General features: G+C 41.6%; 2 protein-coding genes across 4 annotated transcripts in view; one reads left to right on the forward strand and one right to left on the reverse strand.

Annotated features, from left to right (window-relative positions):
* The first annotated feature begins 39 nt into the window (after positions 1 to 39).
* On the forward strand, positions 40 to 14,259 carry LOC140395537 (protein VCF1). The gene is made up of 3 exons (XM_072483457.1): positions 40 to 193; positions 5,701 to 5,812; positions 10,811 to 14,259. Exons 1-3 carry the CDS (start codon positions 177 to 179, stop codon positions 11,033 to 11,035), a joined length of 354 nt encoding a protein of 117 aa, XP_072339558.1. The 5' UTR covers positions 40 to 176; the 3' UTR covers positions 11,036 to 14,259.
* A 2,986-nt stretch (positions 14,260 to 17,245) lies between these two features.
* tepsin (TEPSIN adaptor related protein complex 4 accessory protein) overlaps positions 17,246 to 19,628 on the reverse strand; it is a 39,447-nt gene continuing 37,064 nt past the window's right edge. For all 3 annotated transcript variants that reach the window (XM_072483458.1, XM_072483459.1, XM_072483461.1), the window contains one exon: positions 17,246 to 18,638. In XM_072483458.1, the coding sequence (XP_072339559.1) occupies positions 17,886 to 18,638 (753 nt within the window). In that variant the 3' untranslated portion in view covers positions 17,246 to 17,885. The remainder of the gene's footprint in view (positions 18,639 to 19,628) is intronic.

Consider the following 19,628-nt stretch of genomic DNA (forward strand, 5'->3'; position numbering starts at 1 on the left):
GGTGCCGAGGCCGAACTTCCGGTCCGCCCGCTCTGGGGTCCGGGCGGAGGAGGCGCAGCGTGGACGGCGTGTTGCGTCACTATTAACGCGTCACCGTGCGCGGCCCCGCCCCCTCCGCCTAGCCCCGCCCCCTGGCTGAGGGCGGCTCAGACACAGCGAACAGCAGCCGGGGTTAGATGTTATCGGACGGCAGGTGAGCGCCAGCTTTGCTCCTCTGACCCCCCCCCCCCCCCCCCTTATCCTGCTTTCCCTCCCCACCCACCATCTTCCCTTTCCCCTCCGTCGAGTCCTTGAGGGAGAGAGAGAGAGAGAGGAAGTGGGTCGGGTCACAATGGGCGGTGGCCGACCGGGGCCCGTTATACCCGGGACGGGGAAGGAAGGCCCTTCCCCCACCGTCACCTCCATCCCGGGATGTGAGGGGAGGCCGGGCGGCGGCGACTGGAGCCCGTCCCCGCCATTCCGCAGCCGTTCGCCCGGGGGGCGGCTGAGGTACCGAGGCCCAATGGCGCAGGCGGCAGGCAGCTTATGTATGTGTAGATAAATGTCCGCAGGAAGCAAAGCCTCCTTCTGCTGGTCAGTCCCGGGTCACCCCCACCCCCGCCTGCCCCTTGCCATCGCCTCGAATGGAGATCTGTTAAAGGCCCATTCCCACTCCCACACCGCCATGTATTGTCTTGAGTCCCTTTCTCCTCCAATATGGTGGCAGCTCATTGTGAGTTGGGGGTTTGATCCGCCTGCAGGGGACAAGTGATGTGTTCTTGGCTTCGTGTCTTGGCTGGGCGCACCCCCCCCCCCCCCCCACACAAATGAATTGCCAAGTTATCTCCTCAGGATCACCTTCGGCGTCCGCGTCGCCATCGATTTTCTCGCATTTATTCATCTTGCAATCACTATCGGTTTCGATTTATTATTGTTCTTGCAATCTCTGGGTGGAGGCATTTATCCAGTAATTTATTTGCAGGCAAGCAGAAATGAAATCCTTTGGACAAGTTAAGGGTAACTGTTTATCTTAATCTGTCGTATCACGTTTCAGCAAATTGTTTCGACAACGCAGCCCAAAAATCGAGGCTCATTCGGTTTATTTTCCGAAGATGATGTGTTGGAGGTGTATTATGGGGGGGCTTGATTTTACCTCTGGGAGTTAACCACCTAGCTGCTTTACTCATTCTTTTTGAATATTCTTACTGAACTCCAGCTAGCTGGTTTCCTGTAGAGTGTAATGTCAAGCTTGGGTCAATCTCTTCCTCATGACAGGGCATATTTGGTACTCTCAACAATTGTATATTTGATAATCAGGATTAATGGATGGGTAACTCAACCCCATCAATGCCACAATTTCCACATCCCCAAAATTTTATTCAGGTTCTGTGCTGCAAAATGGATGCTCTATGGTGCTCTGGTTATTAATTTCAAAGAACAAATCTTGGCAATCCCTCTCGCGTTTATCCTCCAACCTGTGCTTGACTGGCATGTAGTTAAGAGGATGGTGCCAGCCTTTTTCTATGGGGTGCAGATTTGAATTCAGCATAGAATGACCAAATGAAAGTGTACAAATGGTGAAATGAGCCTGTTCATGGTTTCAAGCCCAAAGCAGATTTCTTTTCAATTGAGTCACAGTTGTATGGTCCAACTTAGCCAAATTTGAGTCATTCTTAAGTGTTCTGAGCTGCAAATTTGTGTATTTGACATTTGATACCTCATTTCTTGGTGTATAACAAAAGCGTTGAATGTCCTGTGCAGTTGAGTTTCATGAATAGCACTTGAAAAATGAGTCCTACTGACTCAGCTTTAAAACTGGGCCTGGTTCTCCAAACTTAAGCACCCTACATTCCGATTTCTAATGGTAGCCAAGTTTATCATTGAATCGATTTTGTTGTAAGCATCAGGCTTAACTGCACCACATTTTAACACATGGCAAAGGTCTTTCTAAATCAGAAAATCTCTTTCTACACTCTTGTCAGATTTCTGCTTCCCATCACCTTTTAGAAGTGCATTGCAGTGGACTTTGATCAATAAAGAGCTAAATTTAGATTTGCAACTTACTTTATCTATACAGTGGTCATATGTTATCCCAAGACCCTTAGCTGTATTCAAAGCTGTGTTCCTGAGATAAAAGTCTGATGGAGCAATGAATGGTGCATTTGTATTTATTCTTAATTCCTAGCGACCTTCCATTTAATGTTTTAAGATAATGGGTGAAAGGAGTCTGCTAAAAATATGAAATATCCTCAGTGTTTGATTAAAAGGACCGGGTTCAATTCCAGGCTTGGGTCACTGTCTGTGCCGAGTGTGCATGTTCTCTCCTTGTCTGCGTGGGTTTCCTTCAGGCGTGCTGGTTTCCTCCTACAAGTCCCGAAAGATGGTGAATTAGACATTCTGAATTCTCCCTCAGTGTACCCGAATAGGCGCAAGAGTGTGGCAACTAGGGGATTGTCACAGTGACTTCATTGCAGTGTAAATGTAAGCCTACTTGTGACACTAATAAAGATTGTTATAAAATGTATTTTGCTAAATTTATACTGTATAGAATAGAGTTTCCCCTTTAATTCCCTCATTTGTAGGGGAATTGCTAAACTAAGCTGCTCTTTGGAGGTTTTAGGGTTGTAAAATGCCAGTTAGATAGTTTGGTATGGGATTGGTGCTATAGATATATTTGTACCTATATTCTGTAAGGTTACCTTAATTGTAATTCGGAACATGTAAATGAATGGCTGTCCCCAATCTGGAACATGCTGTGTTACCTCATACACAGAGTAAAATACCTTGATGGTCAAAGCTCCGTAAAATGAAAAAGAATATTTTTGGGGAATGATCAGTTTAAATAACCTGTGATGGGATGTAATTGATCTTTGATAGATAAATTCAATTCTGGCAGATTTTGCATCAGCAGACAGGGAGGAGTGGAACTAAAGAAGGCTATACTATATTGCAACACTTGGCTGGAAAGGTCTATGGTGTTGGAAGTTTTCACAGTGAGAAATGATTGTGAATAATATAAACATTCACTGATGAGTTTTGAGGTACAACTGTGTCCTATAAATGGACTGCATGGTGACTTGTAAGTAATACCATTATGAAGCATGGGGCGTCCCATAAGGATGTTTATTTGGCCTGTCTCTTTTTAAAACTGATTTTATTTCAGATTTCCGTTATGCATTGTTCAGCAATACTTTCTGTTATCACTAATGGGCTAGCCCCTAATTTATGGTTATTTTATAACCAGTGACAATCCTGTTCATGACCACAAGATAAAATCATTTTGCCCTATGACAAGAGGATGGACAAGTATGGAACCATAAAAATTAAATATAGTTAACAATCAAATTACAAGAGCATAGCTAAAATGTTTTTTAATAGTTTGTTGACAATGATAGAGCACATGGCAATTCACCAGTTGTACTTTGAAGAAAGCTAGCAGGTTCACCACCCAACACTGAATATCATTCTTTTAATGATTCATAAGGACTATTGCAATTTGCGGGACCAAGACATTAGAGCTGCACATGGGGAGAAAAATTATAACTGCCAGGCACGTGCAATTTCAAAGTCCTGCATTTTGTTCACATGCGTTCATCATTTCCATCATATAAAATACTCTCGACTTTTGGATTTTTGACACATGTCTGGATTGTTTTGAAGTTTGTGGTTGTGCAAAAAACAAAAAAATAGAGCTCATTGCTTCAGAAAGAGCATGATTTCGAAGCACTAAGTAATGTCAGAAAATGTAACCAAACATTTTTGCAGCCGATTCATGCCATTCTTCAAGTTTTACCAACATTTTGAGACGAAGACAACGATTGAAATGTTAAATAATGAAACTTGGGGCCAAACTACAATTGGAAAAACAGGAGAAAACAAAGTCATTCCAAGTATGTTTGTTAGCCAGGCTCAGCACTAGAATTTGGGTACAGCATGTACTTTTCAAGTAAGTGATGCAGAATATTCATTTGTTTCATCTAAGGGAATGCTTCTAAAACCATAAGATCAATCATGGTTGAAGCATTCTAGAGGTTTGAGTTAAAGAAAGAACTTGAAATTGTGTAGTGCCTTTCACGATCTTGAGCTAACCCAAGATACATCCTAGACAGTGATTTACCTTCAAAATATCGTCACTTTTGTGACAGCCAATCTGTACACAGCACATTCTCACTAACAGCAAGTAAAGTTGCCATAGTCCCAGATGACAACAGACTGCTTTCCCCTTTGAGGGGGTGAGTTGACTGGTGATGATTTAACCTGAGGATCACCACATCTCAGGCAGCGGGCTAAACAACAAGATAATCTGTTTTGGATGTTTATCATAGAATTTACAGTGCAGAAGGAGGCCATTTGGCCCGTCGAGTCCACACCGGCCCTTGAAAAGAGCACCCCACCCAAGGTCAACACCCCCACCCTACCCCCATAATCCAGTAACCCCACCCAACACTAAGGGCAATTTATCATGGCCAATCCACCTAACCTGCACATCTTTGGACTGTGGGAGGAAACCGGAGCACCCGGAGGAAACCCACGCACACACGGGGAGGATGTGCAGACTCCGCACAGACAGTGACCCAAGCCGGAATCGAACCTGGGACCCTGGAGCTGTGAAGCAATTGTGCTATCCACAATGCTACCGTGCTGCCCACACATACATTCCAGGATGTTTGAAGGATAAATATTGGCCGGGGGGGGGGTCTTTGCTCTTTCTCAAATAATGCTGTGCGATATTTTCTGTTCACCTGAGAAGGCAGAACAGGTCTGAGTTTCATCTGAAAGCCAGCAGGCACCTTGACAGTGCTGCACTCAACCAGAGTGTCGATTTGGATTGACTGTTCTAACAGGACACTATTGTCCAGTAAAGCAACCAGAGATTGTGCAACAGAGCCAGCTGTTCCATTATATTTACTCTTTCCTGGGATGTAGGTGTCAGCTATTTTGCCCATTCCTAACTGCCCTTGAGAAGATGGCGTTGAGCCATATTCTTGAACCACTGGAGTCCATTTGGTGCAGGCACACTGGGAAGTGGAGTTGAGGTAGATCCTGTTGAAAGACAGAGCACATTCAAGGAGCTGTATAACGTCTTCCTATTTCTTATGTCCATAAGAAACCAAATTGCGGAACAGTCAGCCCATTCAGCATCCTCTTTCCTGCAATCACAGCTAAAGTCCAATGGCAGGAGCTAGGTCTGGTTGACTGGGGTAGAGGAAGAGATGGGACGAAATCTAGACTTGGCAGAGTACCAAATTCTTACTACTCTTTGTATTTTACAAACAATGCAGCGGAAATCTGGGCAATACCAACTGACCCAGTCCTAGAAGCAAGATGAAGGTAGTCCCACAAAGCCATGTTCACTGATCTTAAAATTATGCTGGGGCTGAGGGGGGGTCATAACCCCACGACCCTCTGCAACCAAAAACCATTTGGCACTGGGCTGAACAACCTGGTGTTACCCTAATAAATCATCAGTTTTCTATTACACCAACTCCATGGCATCTTGTTTCTAATTAATTTTCATGTGGAGCTTGAGTAACTTGTTTCTAAATCTTTAAGATTGTTGACAACAGCTTTATAATTTTGTGCCATTTATGCAAGGACAGTCTTTTGAGAATCTCATCAATGCAAGTCTTTTTAAGCTGAAGGAATCGTGCACCTCAATTGGTGTTTGTAGATTTAAATTAAGGTATTGTTCTCTCTCTTCCACCACCCATCTGATTTCAGGAAGCGAAGACGGAACTGTAATGATGAAGAAAACCATTCTGTCCCACCGCCGAAACGTCTCAGCAACAATACTTTGTTGCAGGATCTACCAAGAGACAGCTGGGACTGCGAGGTTAGAAACAAATTGTAAAATTATTAAGTTGTGTCCCGGGAGCTGCTTCCGTGTGAATAGACACTTGACTGAGGTTTACTCCACAACAATACCACGGCAGATGTTACTATTTAAAGAAAATTGATGAGGAAGCCATAAATATATATAACAGGGCATATAACCCGTGCTTTTCATAGTAACTTCATTGTAGCCTACCTGTGACAATAAGCAATTATTATTATTAGAGTGGGAATTGGAATTTAACCATGTACTGTGAGCATCTTTGGTACATTTAAAAGTCAACTTCTGTCTTATTTCTTTAACAGCTTTTACTTTAGAAAGGGCGTATGGAGATGCTTTCACTAACTTTTTCTCCAGAATGCTGTTCTGTACAACATGCAATGAGCTTTATATGGCCTTTAAAAGATATCAGTGAAAGCCTTAATTATGAAGATTCATATCTTGAGAGCTGCATCAAAATCTGGATAGGATAGTGTGGCTGGGTGACCAGGAGTCTTTAATATTTGGTGCCTTCATTTCAATTAGTTTCCATATTGGATGTGAATGCATTAGAGAGAGTGCACAGAGAGAGATTTACAACAATGTTTCCAGGGATGAGAACCTTCAGTTATGAGTATAGAACATAGAACGATACAGCGCAGTACAGGCCCTTCGGCCCACGATGTTGCACCGAAACAAAAGCCATCTAACCTACACTATGCCAATATCATCCATATGCTTATCCAATAAACTTTTAAATGCCCTCAATGTTGGCGAGTTCACTACTGTTGCCGGTAGGGCATTCCATGGCCTCACCACTCTTTGCGTAAAGAACCTACCTCTGACCTCTGTCCTATATCTATTACCCCTCAGTTTAAAGCTATGTCCCCTCGTGCCAGCCATTTCCACCCGCGGGAGAAGGCTCTCACTGTCCACCCTATCTAACCCCCTGATCATTTTGTATGCCTCTATTAAGTCTCCTCTTAACCTTCTTCTCTCCAACGAAAACAACCTCAAGTCCATCAGCCTTTCCTCATAAGATTTTCCCTCCATACCAGGCAACATCCTGGTAAATCTCCTCTGCACCCGCTCCAAAGCCTCCACGTCCTTCCTATAATGCGGTGACCAGAACTGTACGCAATACTCCAAATGCGGCCATACCAGAGTTTTGTACAGCTGCAACATGACCTCCTGACTCCGGAACTAATCCCTCTACCAATAAAGGCCAACACTCCATAGGCCTTCTTCACAACCCTATCAACCTGGGTGGCAACTTTCAGGGATCTATGTACATGGACACCTAGATCCCTCTGCTCATCCACACTTCCAAGAACTTTACCATTAGCCAAATATTCCGCATTCCTGTTATTCCTTCCAAAGTGAATCACCTCACACTTCTCTACATTAAACTCCATTTGCCACCTCTCAGCCCAGCTCTGCAGCTTATCTATGTCCCTCTGTAACCTGCTACATCCTTCCTCACTGTCGACAACACCACCGACTTTAGTGTCGTCTGCAAATTTACTCACCCACCCTTCTGCGCCTTCCTCTAGAGGAGAAGATGAAGAAGAGATTCGATAGAGATGTTCAAAATCATGAGGGGGCTGAACAGAGTAAATAAGAAACTGTTCCTGCTCGCAAAAGGACCGAGAACGAGAGGGCACAGATTTAAAGTGATTTGCAAAAGAAGCAAATGAGATGTGAGGGAAAATAACTTTTGCACACGAGTGGTTCGGAACTGGCATGCACTGCCTGGAAATGTGGTGGAGGCAGGCTCAACTCAGGCATTCAAGAGGGCTTTAGATTATTTTTTGAATAGAAATAATTTGCAGAGGTACAGGGAAAAGGCAGGAGAATGGCATAAAGTCACAATGCTCATTAGGCGAGCCAGTGCAGATACGATGGGCCAAACGGCCTCTTTCTGCACCATAACAATTCTGTTATTTCTTAGTGGGTGGAATCCCCATTATCACAACTGACCGCATGATCCATTGCAAGAAAACAATTGCTATAGCTCCATTGAACCCTGCAGCAAATTCTAGGTGGTTTTTTAGCCATCCTCTAAATAACATTTTAAAAATACTCTGTTCTAACCATGAAATTTGTGTTATATGAAATATGATGGTCTGAAGATGTTCTGTTCCTGCTCTTCATCCAGGAAACAAATAATAATAAATTTGATAATTTCACAAACAATATTGTTAACGTCCTTATCCCTAATATTTCTACCTCGAAGAAAGTTGGGATGGGAGGGATGCTAAGTCGTTCCTGTAGCCCATCCCATACAATGTTAGGACCCGTGCTCTTCCTGATATTTGTTAATGACCTAAACCTTGGTGTATAGAGCACAATTTCAAAATTTGCAGATGGCACAAAACTTGGAAGTAGTGTGAGCCATGTGGAGGATAAAATTGAAAGGGCATAGGTTGGTGGAATGGGTGGAGAAGTGGCAGATGAAATTTAATGCATACAGTGCTGTGAAGTGATTATTTTGGTAGGGGGAACATGGAGGGACAATATACAATAATGGGTACAGTTTTAAAGGGGATGCAGGAGAGAGGGCTCAGGGTATATGTGTTCAGAATTTAATGCGATATAGTAAGTTGAGGAAACTGAATAAAACATACAAGATCCTGGGCTTTATAAATAGAACCATAGAGTACAAAAGCAACAAAGTTATGATAATATAATCTTTATCAGTGTCACAAGTTGGCTTACATTAACACTGCAATGAAGTTACTGTGAAAGTCGTCACATTCCGCGCCTGTTTGGGTATACAGAAGGAGAATTCAGAATGTCCAAATCACCTAACAAGCACATCTTTCGGGAATTGTGGGAGGAAACCCATGCAGACACTGGGAGAATGTGCAGACTCCGCACAGACAAGTGATTGGCCAAAGCAGCACTGGTGACATGAGAAAAATCCCTGTAAGAACCGAGTGGTTTGGGTCTGGAATGCACTGCCAAGAGTGTGGTAGAAGCAGATTCAATCATGGCTTTCAAAAGGATTGTTATCTGGAAAGTAAAAATTTGGAAATGAGCTACAGGAAAAGGCAGGGAAGTGGGACGGGGTGAGTTGCTCTTGTTGAGAGCCAACACAGGCATGACAGGTCAAATAGCCTCCTGTGCTGCAACTGTTCTTTTAATTAGAAAAAACATTGGGCCTCCTTATCAATTTCTTGCGTTCCATCCAGTACTTCCAGACACAATAAGAATAATGTCCCCTTTCCCAGCTAATAAGAGACTTGAATTGTAAGAGCAAACCACTGTCTGCTGAATATTAGAGATTTATTGTTGTTTGTTATCCAGTAAGTAAAATTGATCTTTTTGAGGGTTTTCTTTTGCATTTATACAATGCAGATGAAGTAATTACAACAACATACAGATACTTGGAGATTTGGTGTTTGATTAACAGTGACTGAGTTGGATATGTTGTGTAGCAACACGAGTTCTGCATATTTATAGCTAATGCTGCAATTCTGCAGGGAAGATGATGCTGTCCGAGAGGTTATTCAACATCAAGAGGAAATGCTGTGTGAATCAGTACTATTTCCTACAGACATAGTGTAACTAGTAACTCCTTTGTAATAAATATCAAGTTGACTTAAGTATTAGTAACTTAGGTTAGTGAAGTTGGGAATTAGCTCGCTCAAATTCCTGTTTATAATTGCATAGAAAGTGTACTTTGCTGTTGGTTTTGGCTTTTTTCAACTTTCCAAGCCCGGAGGATTCGGAAATTGTGCTTCGCCATTTGGGGAATTTGGAATTTAGATTTACCAACCAGGGAGCAGTGTTTCCAATTCTATATAAATGGGAAGTTCAAACAGTGAAAGAAACAGCAGTGAGCCAGCAAGGATGAGTGGACGGTGGAACAGGATAGACAGCATTAGCGAGTGCCTAATAGGGGAGGGGGTGAGGGATTCTCCTTATGACTGCTATATGCAGAAAATTACTCTTTACCCATACACTAGTCTGCATGGATATGGACTGCAGTGAACAAGAAGTAGTTTCCCTCCACCCTGCCAAATTTAGCAGATGTCAACTGATGAGCCAGATTCCTGGTGACTCTGCCACTGCCTGTCCCACTCTTTCCCCAGCTGTCTTTACGAACTGCTTGTTCCAGTGTAATTATGCTGCTAATCAGCTTGGTATTGTTAAGTAATGTTACCTGTCCAACTGTGTTTCTTGACTAAAGTATTTAGCTGCTCAATATTGAAGGTTACCATTTGAGCTGCTGTCTAGTTCTGAATTTACATGGTGCACTGTATATGGGGAAATATGTAAATGTATGCTGCAGCTTTGACTGATGTTGCATTTCCACAAAGGAATCGCTTGTTTCTTTTTACTAGAGGATGGTATTGGTATTGTCAGGAGGTTTCTGCCAATTCAAAATAGGCATATGGTGTACAAAATGCTAATAGGAAATGTGCACATTTAACTTGTGCTTAAAGGTTTCAGCTGTGCGCACAATGCATGTCCGGGTAGCATTCTAGAGGTTTTCTCACGAGGAAGGATGTGATTGCACTGCAGGGGGTGCAGAGCACATTTGCCTGGAATTAAACTTTTAAGTTATGAAGAGACTTGGATAGGCTTGGCTTGTTTTTGTTGGAGCAGAGAAGACTGAGGGGCGACCTGATCGAGGTGTACAAGATTGAGGGGTGTGGATAGGGAGCAACTGTTCCCTTTAGTTGAAGGGTCAGTCAAGAGGGGACACAAGTTCAAGATGAGGAGCAGGAGGTTTAGGGAGGATGTGAGGAAAAGCGTTTTTACCCAGAGTGGTGACGGTCTGGAAGCACTGCCTGGGAGGGTGGTAGAGGTGGGCTGCCTTGCAGCCTTTAAAAAGTACCTGGATGATGAGCACTTGGCACGTCATGACATTCAAGGCTATAGGCCAAGTGCTGGCAAATGGGATTAGGTAGATCTGATGTTTTTCATGTGTCGATTCGGTCTCAGTGGGCCGAAGGGCCTCTTCTGCACTGTTATTCTGTGATTCTGAGCTAAACTCTTTTATTTCTGCAGTCCTCGAGCAGTGACAGCAGCAGTATAGTCAGCAGTCCTGACAGACCGAATGGACACTTACCAGCTGATGCCATACTAAGCCGGACCAAGCCAGGCAACAGCTCAACAATGCTTCAGTTTTCTGATTCCAGTGAACAGTCTGCACAAGGCCCGTACTTCCAAATCAATCAGATCCTGAGAGAGGCACACTTCTATAGCTTACATCAGCGTGGACACCAAACGTGACCAGAATGTGGGACTGTGTGCCTTCAATGAAGGACAGGGACTGTAAATGTAATCTTTTGGAGTGGATGTTTGTACTTAGATGATTTAAATTGCACATTCTTTTCCCTTTTTTGCTCCACTTGGTTAAAAATTTAACATCTCTTCACTCTTTACATGCCCTTGGAGAAATGTAATATCAAAATTGTGGGGACTATAATAGCACAACTGTAGCCTTGATTGCTTCATTTACCCTGTCTGGCACAATTCTAACTCACTAAATCTGTTCACTGTGGAATTAATCTACATATGAGCAAAATCCTCCAGTGATGTTGCAACAGGGGTTGTTGAAGGAACAAGAAGGAGGTGATTATCTTACAAATGCAGTAGGGTCAACTTGGTCAAAGAAGCCTTTTTGCATTCCCACTGCATTTTAAGAAATGATATGAATCTGGATTACGACCAGTTGGAAGGTCTTTTTAAAATGATCTGCTGTACTCCGGTATTTTACCGACGGTTTTTCCTTGAGAGATTCTGTAGCTGCAGACTTCCACTTATTATGAAATTGCAGTCATTGTTCAGACAATTAAGCAGATACAGTAGTGGAATTTATGCATTTACTGGGGTAAAATCCACAGATCTCTTAAGATCAGAGTTTCCTATGGGGCTTGGATAAAAATTTGATCAGAGAACCCATTTAGCCAAACGAAGTCAAAATGGGTTCTGTTAATCTAGGTTTATATAGTTCTTTGTATAGTTCTGGGATTGCATTTGATACAGAAGATTTTAACCTGTACTAAACCAGAACACATCCTGAAATGCAAATTTGCTGAAAAATTGTTTAAATTTTCCCATCAGTTATAAGCAGTTTCCAGACGTCTATTGTGCAGCTTTTACATGAAAGTGTAATTGGTGTGAGACAGACAGCAGTTGTGAGCTTCCTTGATGGCTGAGTGAGCACATTGTGAATAGCTGAGTCACACTGACCATGAAGGTTTGATCCCTGGCTTGCATTATTAATTGTTCTCAGTTGGGACAACAGTATAGGTTCTACTGATGGAGAACCCATACTGGAAATGTGCATACGGTGACAGGTTCAGGCAAAGTACAGCAGGAGGTTCAGTTGCAGTGAACCCTGTGGTCAAATAGGCTGCTGACAGCCAGGTGACATACCAAAGGATGCCGTTGGAACTGTATCCTAGCTTGGAGTCACACCTTTAGGAGAGTGCGAGGGGTAGTTGCAAAAAGAAAGAAAAAGATTAAAATAACTGTCTTCGATTTTTAGTTATTTTTATGTTATGATTGGGTAAAAGTGTAACGCAGGTATGATACAGTTAATGACATTCCTAATTATTCGAGAAAACCTTAGGGTACACATGCCTGACTCTTGATTTGGAATGGGGCTGGGAATTTGTTCGTTGTCAGGGATTTAAAAAAAAAAAAAATTTGTTCTAGAGTCTTGAGATTTTATTTTATTTGTAAGTCTAAAGTTACCAAGTTTAACCTTTGGAAGTGAGTACAAGAAATTATTGTAATCATTTACGTTCAATAAAATGAATGAGATAATTTGAAATGCAGTCAAGAATACAGTGATGTGGAAGCCCATCGTACATGAACAGAATCTTTTATCAAGCCTGCAGCCCCAAGTAGTCATGAGATCTCATATTGATGCCCAAGACATTTTGTGTGCTTTTTTTTCCAACCTACAACTCCATCTTTTCAGATACTGTTTGCAGTGAAGCGCAAGTTCAGCTTGGAGCAATTTATCCAGAATTGTATAGGATAAGATACTGGACATTCCTGGCTGATTGTGGAAACAACTTGACTGTTAAAATGTGTCTGTTACTTATGACCAGTGATTTACTGATAAATCCATCAATTTGAACCTTTTTATGGTTTATGTGTTTAACAGTCCAATTGCACTGTTTTATTTTTCAAAAAATCACTGATCAATTTAACCTGGAACAATTAACTTTACATTTGAGCTGTACTTTATCTCCAAACTAGTACATATGTTGATGGACAACTGAGGAGTTGGTCTTCTGGACTACAGGTAAAACGCTGTATTGATACCAATTTTTAGTTTGTGGAAGTTAGAATTTCTTCTGGTGGCAGCACTGTCAGTGTGGAGTCTGCACGTTCTCCCCATGTCTGCGTGGGTTTCCTCCGGGTGTTCCGGTTTCCTCCCAGTCCAAAGATGTGCAGATAAGGTGGATTGGCCATGATAAATTGCCCTTAGTGTCCAAAAAGGTTAAGTGGGGTTACGGGGATAGGGTGGATGTATGGGCTTAAAATGGGGTGCTCTTTCCAAGGGCCAGTGCAGACTCGATGGGCTGAATGACCTTCTTCAGCGATGTAAATTCTATGACTATCGCCATCCTGAGTATCACAGTTGTCTTTTTGAACATATAAGGCAGTATTGCGACAAACAACTTGGGAGATCCACAACCGATGCATTTTCAATGAATATTCTTTGGAAATGCTGTAATACATTGCATCACAGAGTGGTCCGGTACGGATCTGTGCCTGTAATTCCTTAACAGTGAGCTGCTTTTAATTGTATCATTGCGTAGTTGCTAAATGGAGGCCATGCATATCTGAGGCAGCAGGAAAATAAATCTCATGGAAAACAGTTCTCTTAAAAATAGAGATGCTTTATTTGCTGTAATTAAAATGGTTATCTTACCCCAATTGCTTTTTTTTCTTTGCTATAAAGCAGTAAAACAGGGAAAAATATAAATTAATTCTAGCTCAATCAGCATTACATAGGTTGGTCCTCATTTGGAGCTCAGTAGAGCAGAATGTCTATGGAGGGCCACTGTTGAAAAGGAAGCAGGCTGCATGATGTCAACTGTGCATTTGGACCTTAAATGTAAAATTTGCAACCGTTCACAACAGTTCCTGCTGGATAGTAGGCACAAATGTGGAATTTTAACCTGGTTTGTTTACATCAGCCACTTTGCTTCTTGAATCTCAAATCAATTTTGAACCAGTGACAATAGTTTGGGATTGTTTTTAATTTCCCCTCAACCAACTGGGTTTGCAATTTAGAGTTCAAATTTAGTGTTCTGAATTTAAAAAATAAATATGTCTGACATTTAAGTTATAGCAAAGATCATGGCTGTTCAAGCTCTCATATTGTTAAAGCCAAAAATGCATCTGTTTCTTATAGGAGATTCAAGTTTCTTTTTGAGAGGAATCCATTTCTTGCTTTCAACAATTTTGAAATAAAATTTATTTTACCTAAATTTCTGATGACTCAAGTCTTTGATTTCAGAGTTATTGAAAGCACTTGTCAATTTTATGATGCTGCACCTTTTCAACATGTTTAGCCTTGAGATGCCAGTAGCCTGGTAATAAACTAATTATGATGAACTTCATAATGGTTGAATGTAATTTAAGTAATTGTTAGTCAAGACACTGAGGTAAGGAAGACTAAAATGTGCCTTAATATCAAAATTTGGTCCGTTTAAAGATCGAGGATACAGATATGTGACAATGTTAGATTTGACGTCATGGAAACAAAAAATTAACGGCTCAGTTTCTCATATGGACTAAACTCACTAAACCGGGATTTTGGGGTGGGGGAGTTCGCCTACGAGAAGGGGAAAGAAAGTGGAATGGATGAATGATAGCTAGGTGATGACCTGTGCACTGAATTGTAGCAATAATGACAAGCTCAATGGACATATTCAAAAATTAACTTGTGTTTAGGGATCTTGGTGCATTGTCCTCCTCTCTGGATAACAGGTTCCAATGTAGCCCAGCCGAAGATTACTTCCTTTGGTTACAGCAAAGAAGTTTGATTGATATTAATACAGTTTTCATAGTTATTGGGAAGACTGCATGTGTGGAAAACATTTTGCAGATGCAATAACTTGGATTTAAGGAGGATTTGTAATGTAGAGAGCGATGTGCTCATGTGACATTAGATCCTAACTGGCTGCAAAAAAAAATCAGAACATGTCTCCTCCTTCACCATGAGCTGCATCATTACTGCTCATCTCAACATCGTAACAGATTAACTGGCCATTATCACATTGTTGTATGTGGGACTTTGTTGTGTGCAAATTGGCTGATGCGTTTCATTTCAAAAAGTACTCCATTTGCTGTAAAGCACTTTCAGATATCCAGCAGTTGTGATAAATGCTCAAACGCACCTCCACTACTTCCCTGGTATATTGGCCATCTCATCTGCTGACTTGAGCACACATGGCAATTGAACTTGGGTCTAATTAACCCCCAGTGATGTTGTCTTTTCCTTCTGAGGACCTAGACGCAAGAAATAGGAGTGCGAGTAGACCATTCTGCCCATTAGGACTGCTCGGCTATTCAATACGATGATGGGCTTCCCCATGTACCGTGATTATGTGAGAGACCAACAATAAAGCATTCGCAAGCCTCCGGTAGAGAATTTCAAAGATTCACACTTCAGTGAAGCAATTTTTCATTTTGGTCCAAAGATTGTTCCGGTTTTAGATTCCCCAACGAGCAGAAACGATCTCTGGGTGTCAACTCTATCAATCTCCTTCAGAACCTTATGTTTCAAGAGATCGCTTCTTTCAGTTTAATGAGTCTCTGGTAAATGGTAACCCCCAAGATGTTGATAGTGGAGTATTAATGATGGTAATGTCATTAAAGGCCAACATGCTATTTGCCTTCCTAATTGCTTACTGTACCTGCATGTTAACTGTGTTCTTTGTATGAGTACATCTACAGCTCTCTGAACATCAAAAGTTTCACACTTTCTAAAATATGTTGCTTTTCTTACCCTACATTATACTGTTGCCCACTCACTTAACTATCTATATCTCTTTGCAGCCTTGCTGTATCCTCCCAGTTTACCTTTCCAGTTCGTGTTGTATTGTAAGTAAACACAAACATTACCTGTCATTAATTGCAAGTTCCTATGGCACTCCACTAGTCATAGCCTGCCATCTTGAACATGCCCTGTTTATGTCTACGCTTTGATTCCTGTCCATTAAATTAATTTTCTTTCCATGCTAATATGTCATCCCCAACTCCATGAGCCCTTATCTTGCCAATTAACTGTTCATGTGGCACCTTATCATGCTTTTTGGAAATCCAAATCGAGGTGTGTTACATCGACTGGTTCCCGTTTGACTCCTCGTTCTCAAAAAACTCTTAATAAATTTATCTAACCGGATTTCAATTTTGTAAAACCATGTTGACTTGTTTTAATGATACAATACTGTTCTAAGCGTCCAGGTAACTTCTAGCACTCCTCCCCCCGAATGCCCTGCAATGTCTGCAGCTCAGTTGTACAAATTGCACTTACTGCAGGTGTGGTTGTCTGGGACTCATGCATTCCGCGTGCTGCAATCATGACATTACATAAACCAATTAATAATCTTTATCGTCACAAGTCGGCTTACATTAACACTGCAATGAAGTTACTGTGACAATCCCCTAGTTGCCACACTCAAGCTCCTGTTCGGGTACACAGAGGGCGAACTCAGAATGTCGAATTCACCTAACAGCATGTCTTTCAGGACTTGTGGGCGGAAACCCACGCAGACACAGGGAGAAGTGCAGACTCTGCACAGGCAGTGACCCAAGCTGGGAATCGAACCTGGGACCCTGGAGCTGTGAAGCAACAGTCACTGTGCTACCGTGCAACTAGAGGTATACAGTGGAAGTAATGAGGTATCACAATTTAGTTCAGCACCAAAGCTTTTCCCAACCGCCTGTCCTGCCTCACCTTTCACCACTGCCTAAAATCTTAATAAATATCGCTCCTTGGTCATCGCCCCCCAAATGTTGCCAGTTCTATTCAGTGCCTGTTTCTCTCCCTCCATCTTAAATTTATGGAGCACGTTATATCATTTTGATGTATCAAAGGTGCTGGATAAATGCAAGCTGTTGAAATAAAGTTGATCCCTGCACATATAAAATTGTTTGGTATGCACAAAAATAACTGACTGAAGATAATACTATCACCAGCTTTTTAATACACTGGCTGACATAAGCCATTCAAATCACATGCTAGTCCAAAAGGAAACAACTTCTCAAAGGGAAAATATGGTTAGCAGCTCTAAAATGGCAACCTCGAGGAATATATTAGCATCATTCCCCTTATGTCAGTCTCTAAAATTTCAGATTGAGTCAGCCTTCAAGATAATTAAATTGGTCTTTGGCTGTGACATCTCACTGACATAATTTGGTTTGGTTTTAAATACAAGAGCCGTGAAACAGAAAGGTAAACTTTCAATGCAGCATTAAAAATGGTACTTTTATTAATCAGAATTTGTAACACATTGAAATCATTCTTTGTTAACTTGATTAGGCACCCACTTGTTCTAAGCAGACGGTCTTCAGAAATGAGAATTTTATTTTTGTTTTCATGCAGCTGGCACAATGGCAAGTTGGCAGCACAATGGAATCATTAAAATCTGCACTTGTACTGTTTTTGTTTTATAGTATTTAATATCATGTATTCTTCCAAAGCATGCTTTGGTTGTTATACAATGTGCTGTGGTATAAAATATCAATTTGCATTCCATAAACACTTCCTGAAGTACGCTGTGGTAGAATGCACAACAATCCAATTAATCTATGGTTTTGCAAACAAATTACATTTTCTGACAGCCACCTTCAAACGTGGTCACATTTAAAACTGCTGTTTTGATTGGCTTGAAGGCACAAAGTTCATCATTTGGATTGAATAGTGACTAATCCTCAGCTGCCAGTTTTGTTCTCAAGTTGGCTGCTTGATAGTGTCTGATATCACCACAAACACTAGATTCTGATAAACAAAAAACAAACTATGCCTCACCTGCTTTTGTCTACACAGGAACAATATCTAAAATTGTGTGAAAGTGCCATACTGGTTTCATTTTGGTTCAGTGGCAACTCAAATACTGTGCGAAGAGGGGGATGTATTAAGAAACGAGAATACAGATGTTTGGTTACATTCAGAGTCAGTTTGTCCTCGGTTACCATGCGGTACCTTCACCTCAGTTGTACTGCATACTGGTATTTTATTCTGTCCTGCTAATGTGTGCACTTGTCTGGCTGATCCTCTGTTAATACAGGGCTTCAGAAATCGAGCAGGTGTTTCACGCACCACAAGAACCATGTCGGCAAACAAAGAGAGTTTACTGTCTGCTGTGTCTTCGGGAGCTGTGCTCTGGCATTGCACAGATTGTAGCTTGGGTTCTGCAGTTATTCTCTCGTGCTGTTCACAATGTAAGTTTTGCTCAGTCGTAGAGGTTTGTGTTTTTGAACGTGGTTGACTTTTTTCAGTATTCACTGCATAGGATGAAATTTCAGTCACTTTCTCTGTACCTTGAGCTTTAACCTCTGGCGCTGAAAGAGATGGAAATACCGGGCTCTGGTTTTCTTGTGAGATTGAGGTACCTTGTGACAATGGAGGTATACACTGTGATGATCCTTGGTTGTTTTCTAATCGTGAAATCTTCTCTAACCCAGGATGGAAATGCAATGGTTCAGTCAATGTTTTCCCTTTCAGCCCTGAAATGAGGTTGGTTAAAGGTGTCACAGCATTACATGACGGGGTGTCATGAGAAATAGGCAGAGGGATTTCCGATGCCGAGCCCTGAGATACCGGCTTACTCACATCCAAAGCCTGAAACTGCCTCAGAATCTTTAAAACAAAATGAACAAAATATTAACATCTGTACTTTTGATGATTGTACCTTGGCACCTCCTACGGTGCACACTGCCAGAGTTTTTTGCCTCCCACAAAAGACATGCAAATGTTGACCCATTTAAAAATAAATTAGAGACTTCTCCCAATTTCCTCACCTTGACAGCATCATCACCAACAGGAATTTTAATAGTGCCGTTAACATATTAAGGCACGCCAAGGCATTTTTCCTTTTCCATCCTCCATACCATCTCACTTCCCAGAACAATGGTAAAGGATTGGAGTTCTCCCAATTGGGAGAGGAAGAGAGCCCAGTAGAAGCTACATCTAGCGCCAAACCCAACACCTATTTGTGGCGGTCTTTTAGTGGGATCTTTGCTGGTAACCTTTCTCCTTTTATATTCACCACATGGATTTTGCACCTGTGCCTGCAATCCACCTCCAAGAGGAGAACACCTCCCATACTCTTCAACCACCATTAAGAATAAACTTATATTTAAATTGCTCTGTTTACAGTCCACACAATATCTCAAAGTAATTCACAACCAATTAATTTATTTTGGAGTTTAGTTACTGTTGCATCAGAAAATATGGCAGCAATTGCAGAGCAACCCGCAAACAACGGGTGACGAATAGAAGTAATCTGTTTTTGGTCAGATTAACACAGCAAGAATTTCCTGTTCTTTCTCAAATAAAGCCGCATCCACCTAAACATGCAGGCATCTCGTCCCAGTGCAGCACTACTTTATACCACGCTGGAGTGTCAGATTATGACTGGAATGTTGCATTGTGATAATGGACACTGAATTCTGAAGGGGCTAAAGCTATACTAGACTAAACTTTAGCAACTGTGGGGAAGGTGGAGGAGCCTTGAGCTAAGCTATTGATGAGTAAACCAGTAAATATAAAGTACAATCATGGGAAATAAAATATGAACAAAATACAGTAATTGCCTAATTAACTAATGTCTATTATTACAAACCAAGG

Source organism: Scyliorhinus torazame, chromosome 18, assembly GCF_047496885.1.
Source record: "Scyliorhinus torazame isolate Kashiwa2021f chromosome 18, sScyTor2.1, whole genome shotgun sequence".
In the NCBI taxonomy this organism is placed as follows: Eukaryota; Metazoa; Chordata; class Chondrichthyes; order Carcharhiniformes; family Scyliorhinidae; genus Scyliorhinus; species Scyliorhinus torazame.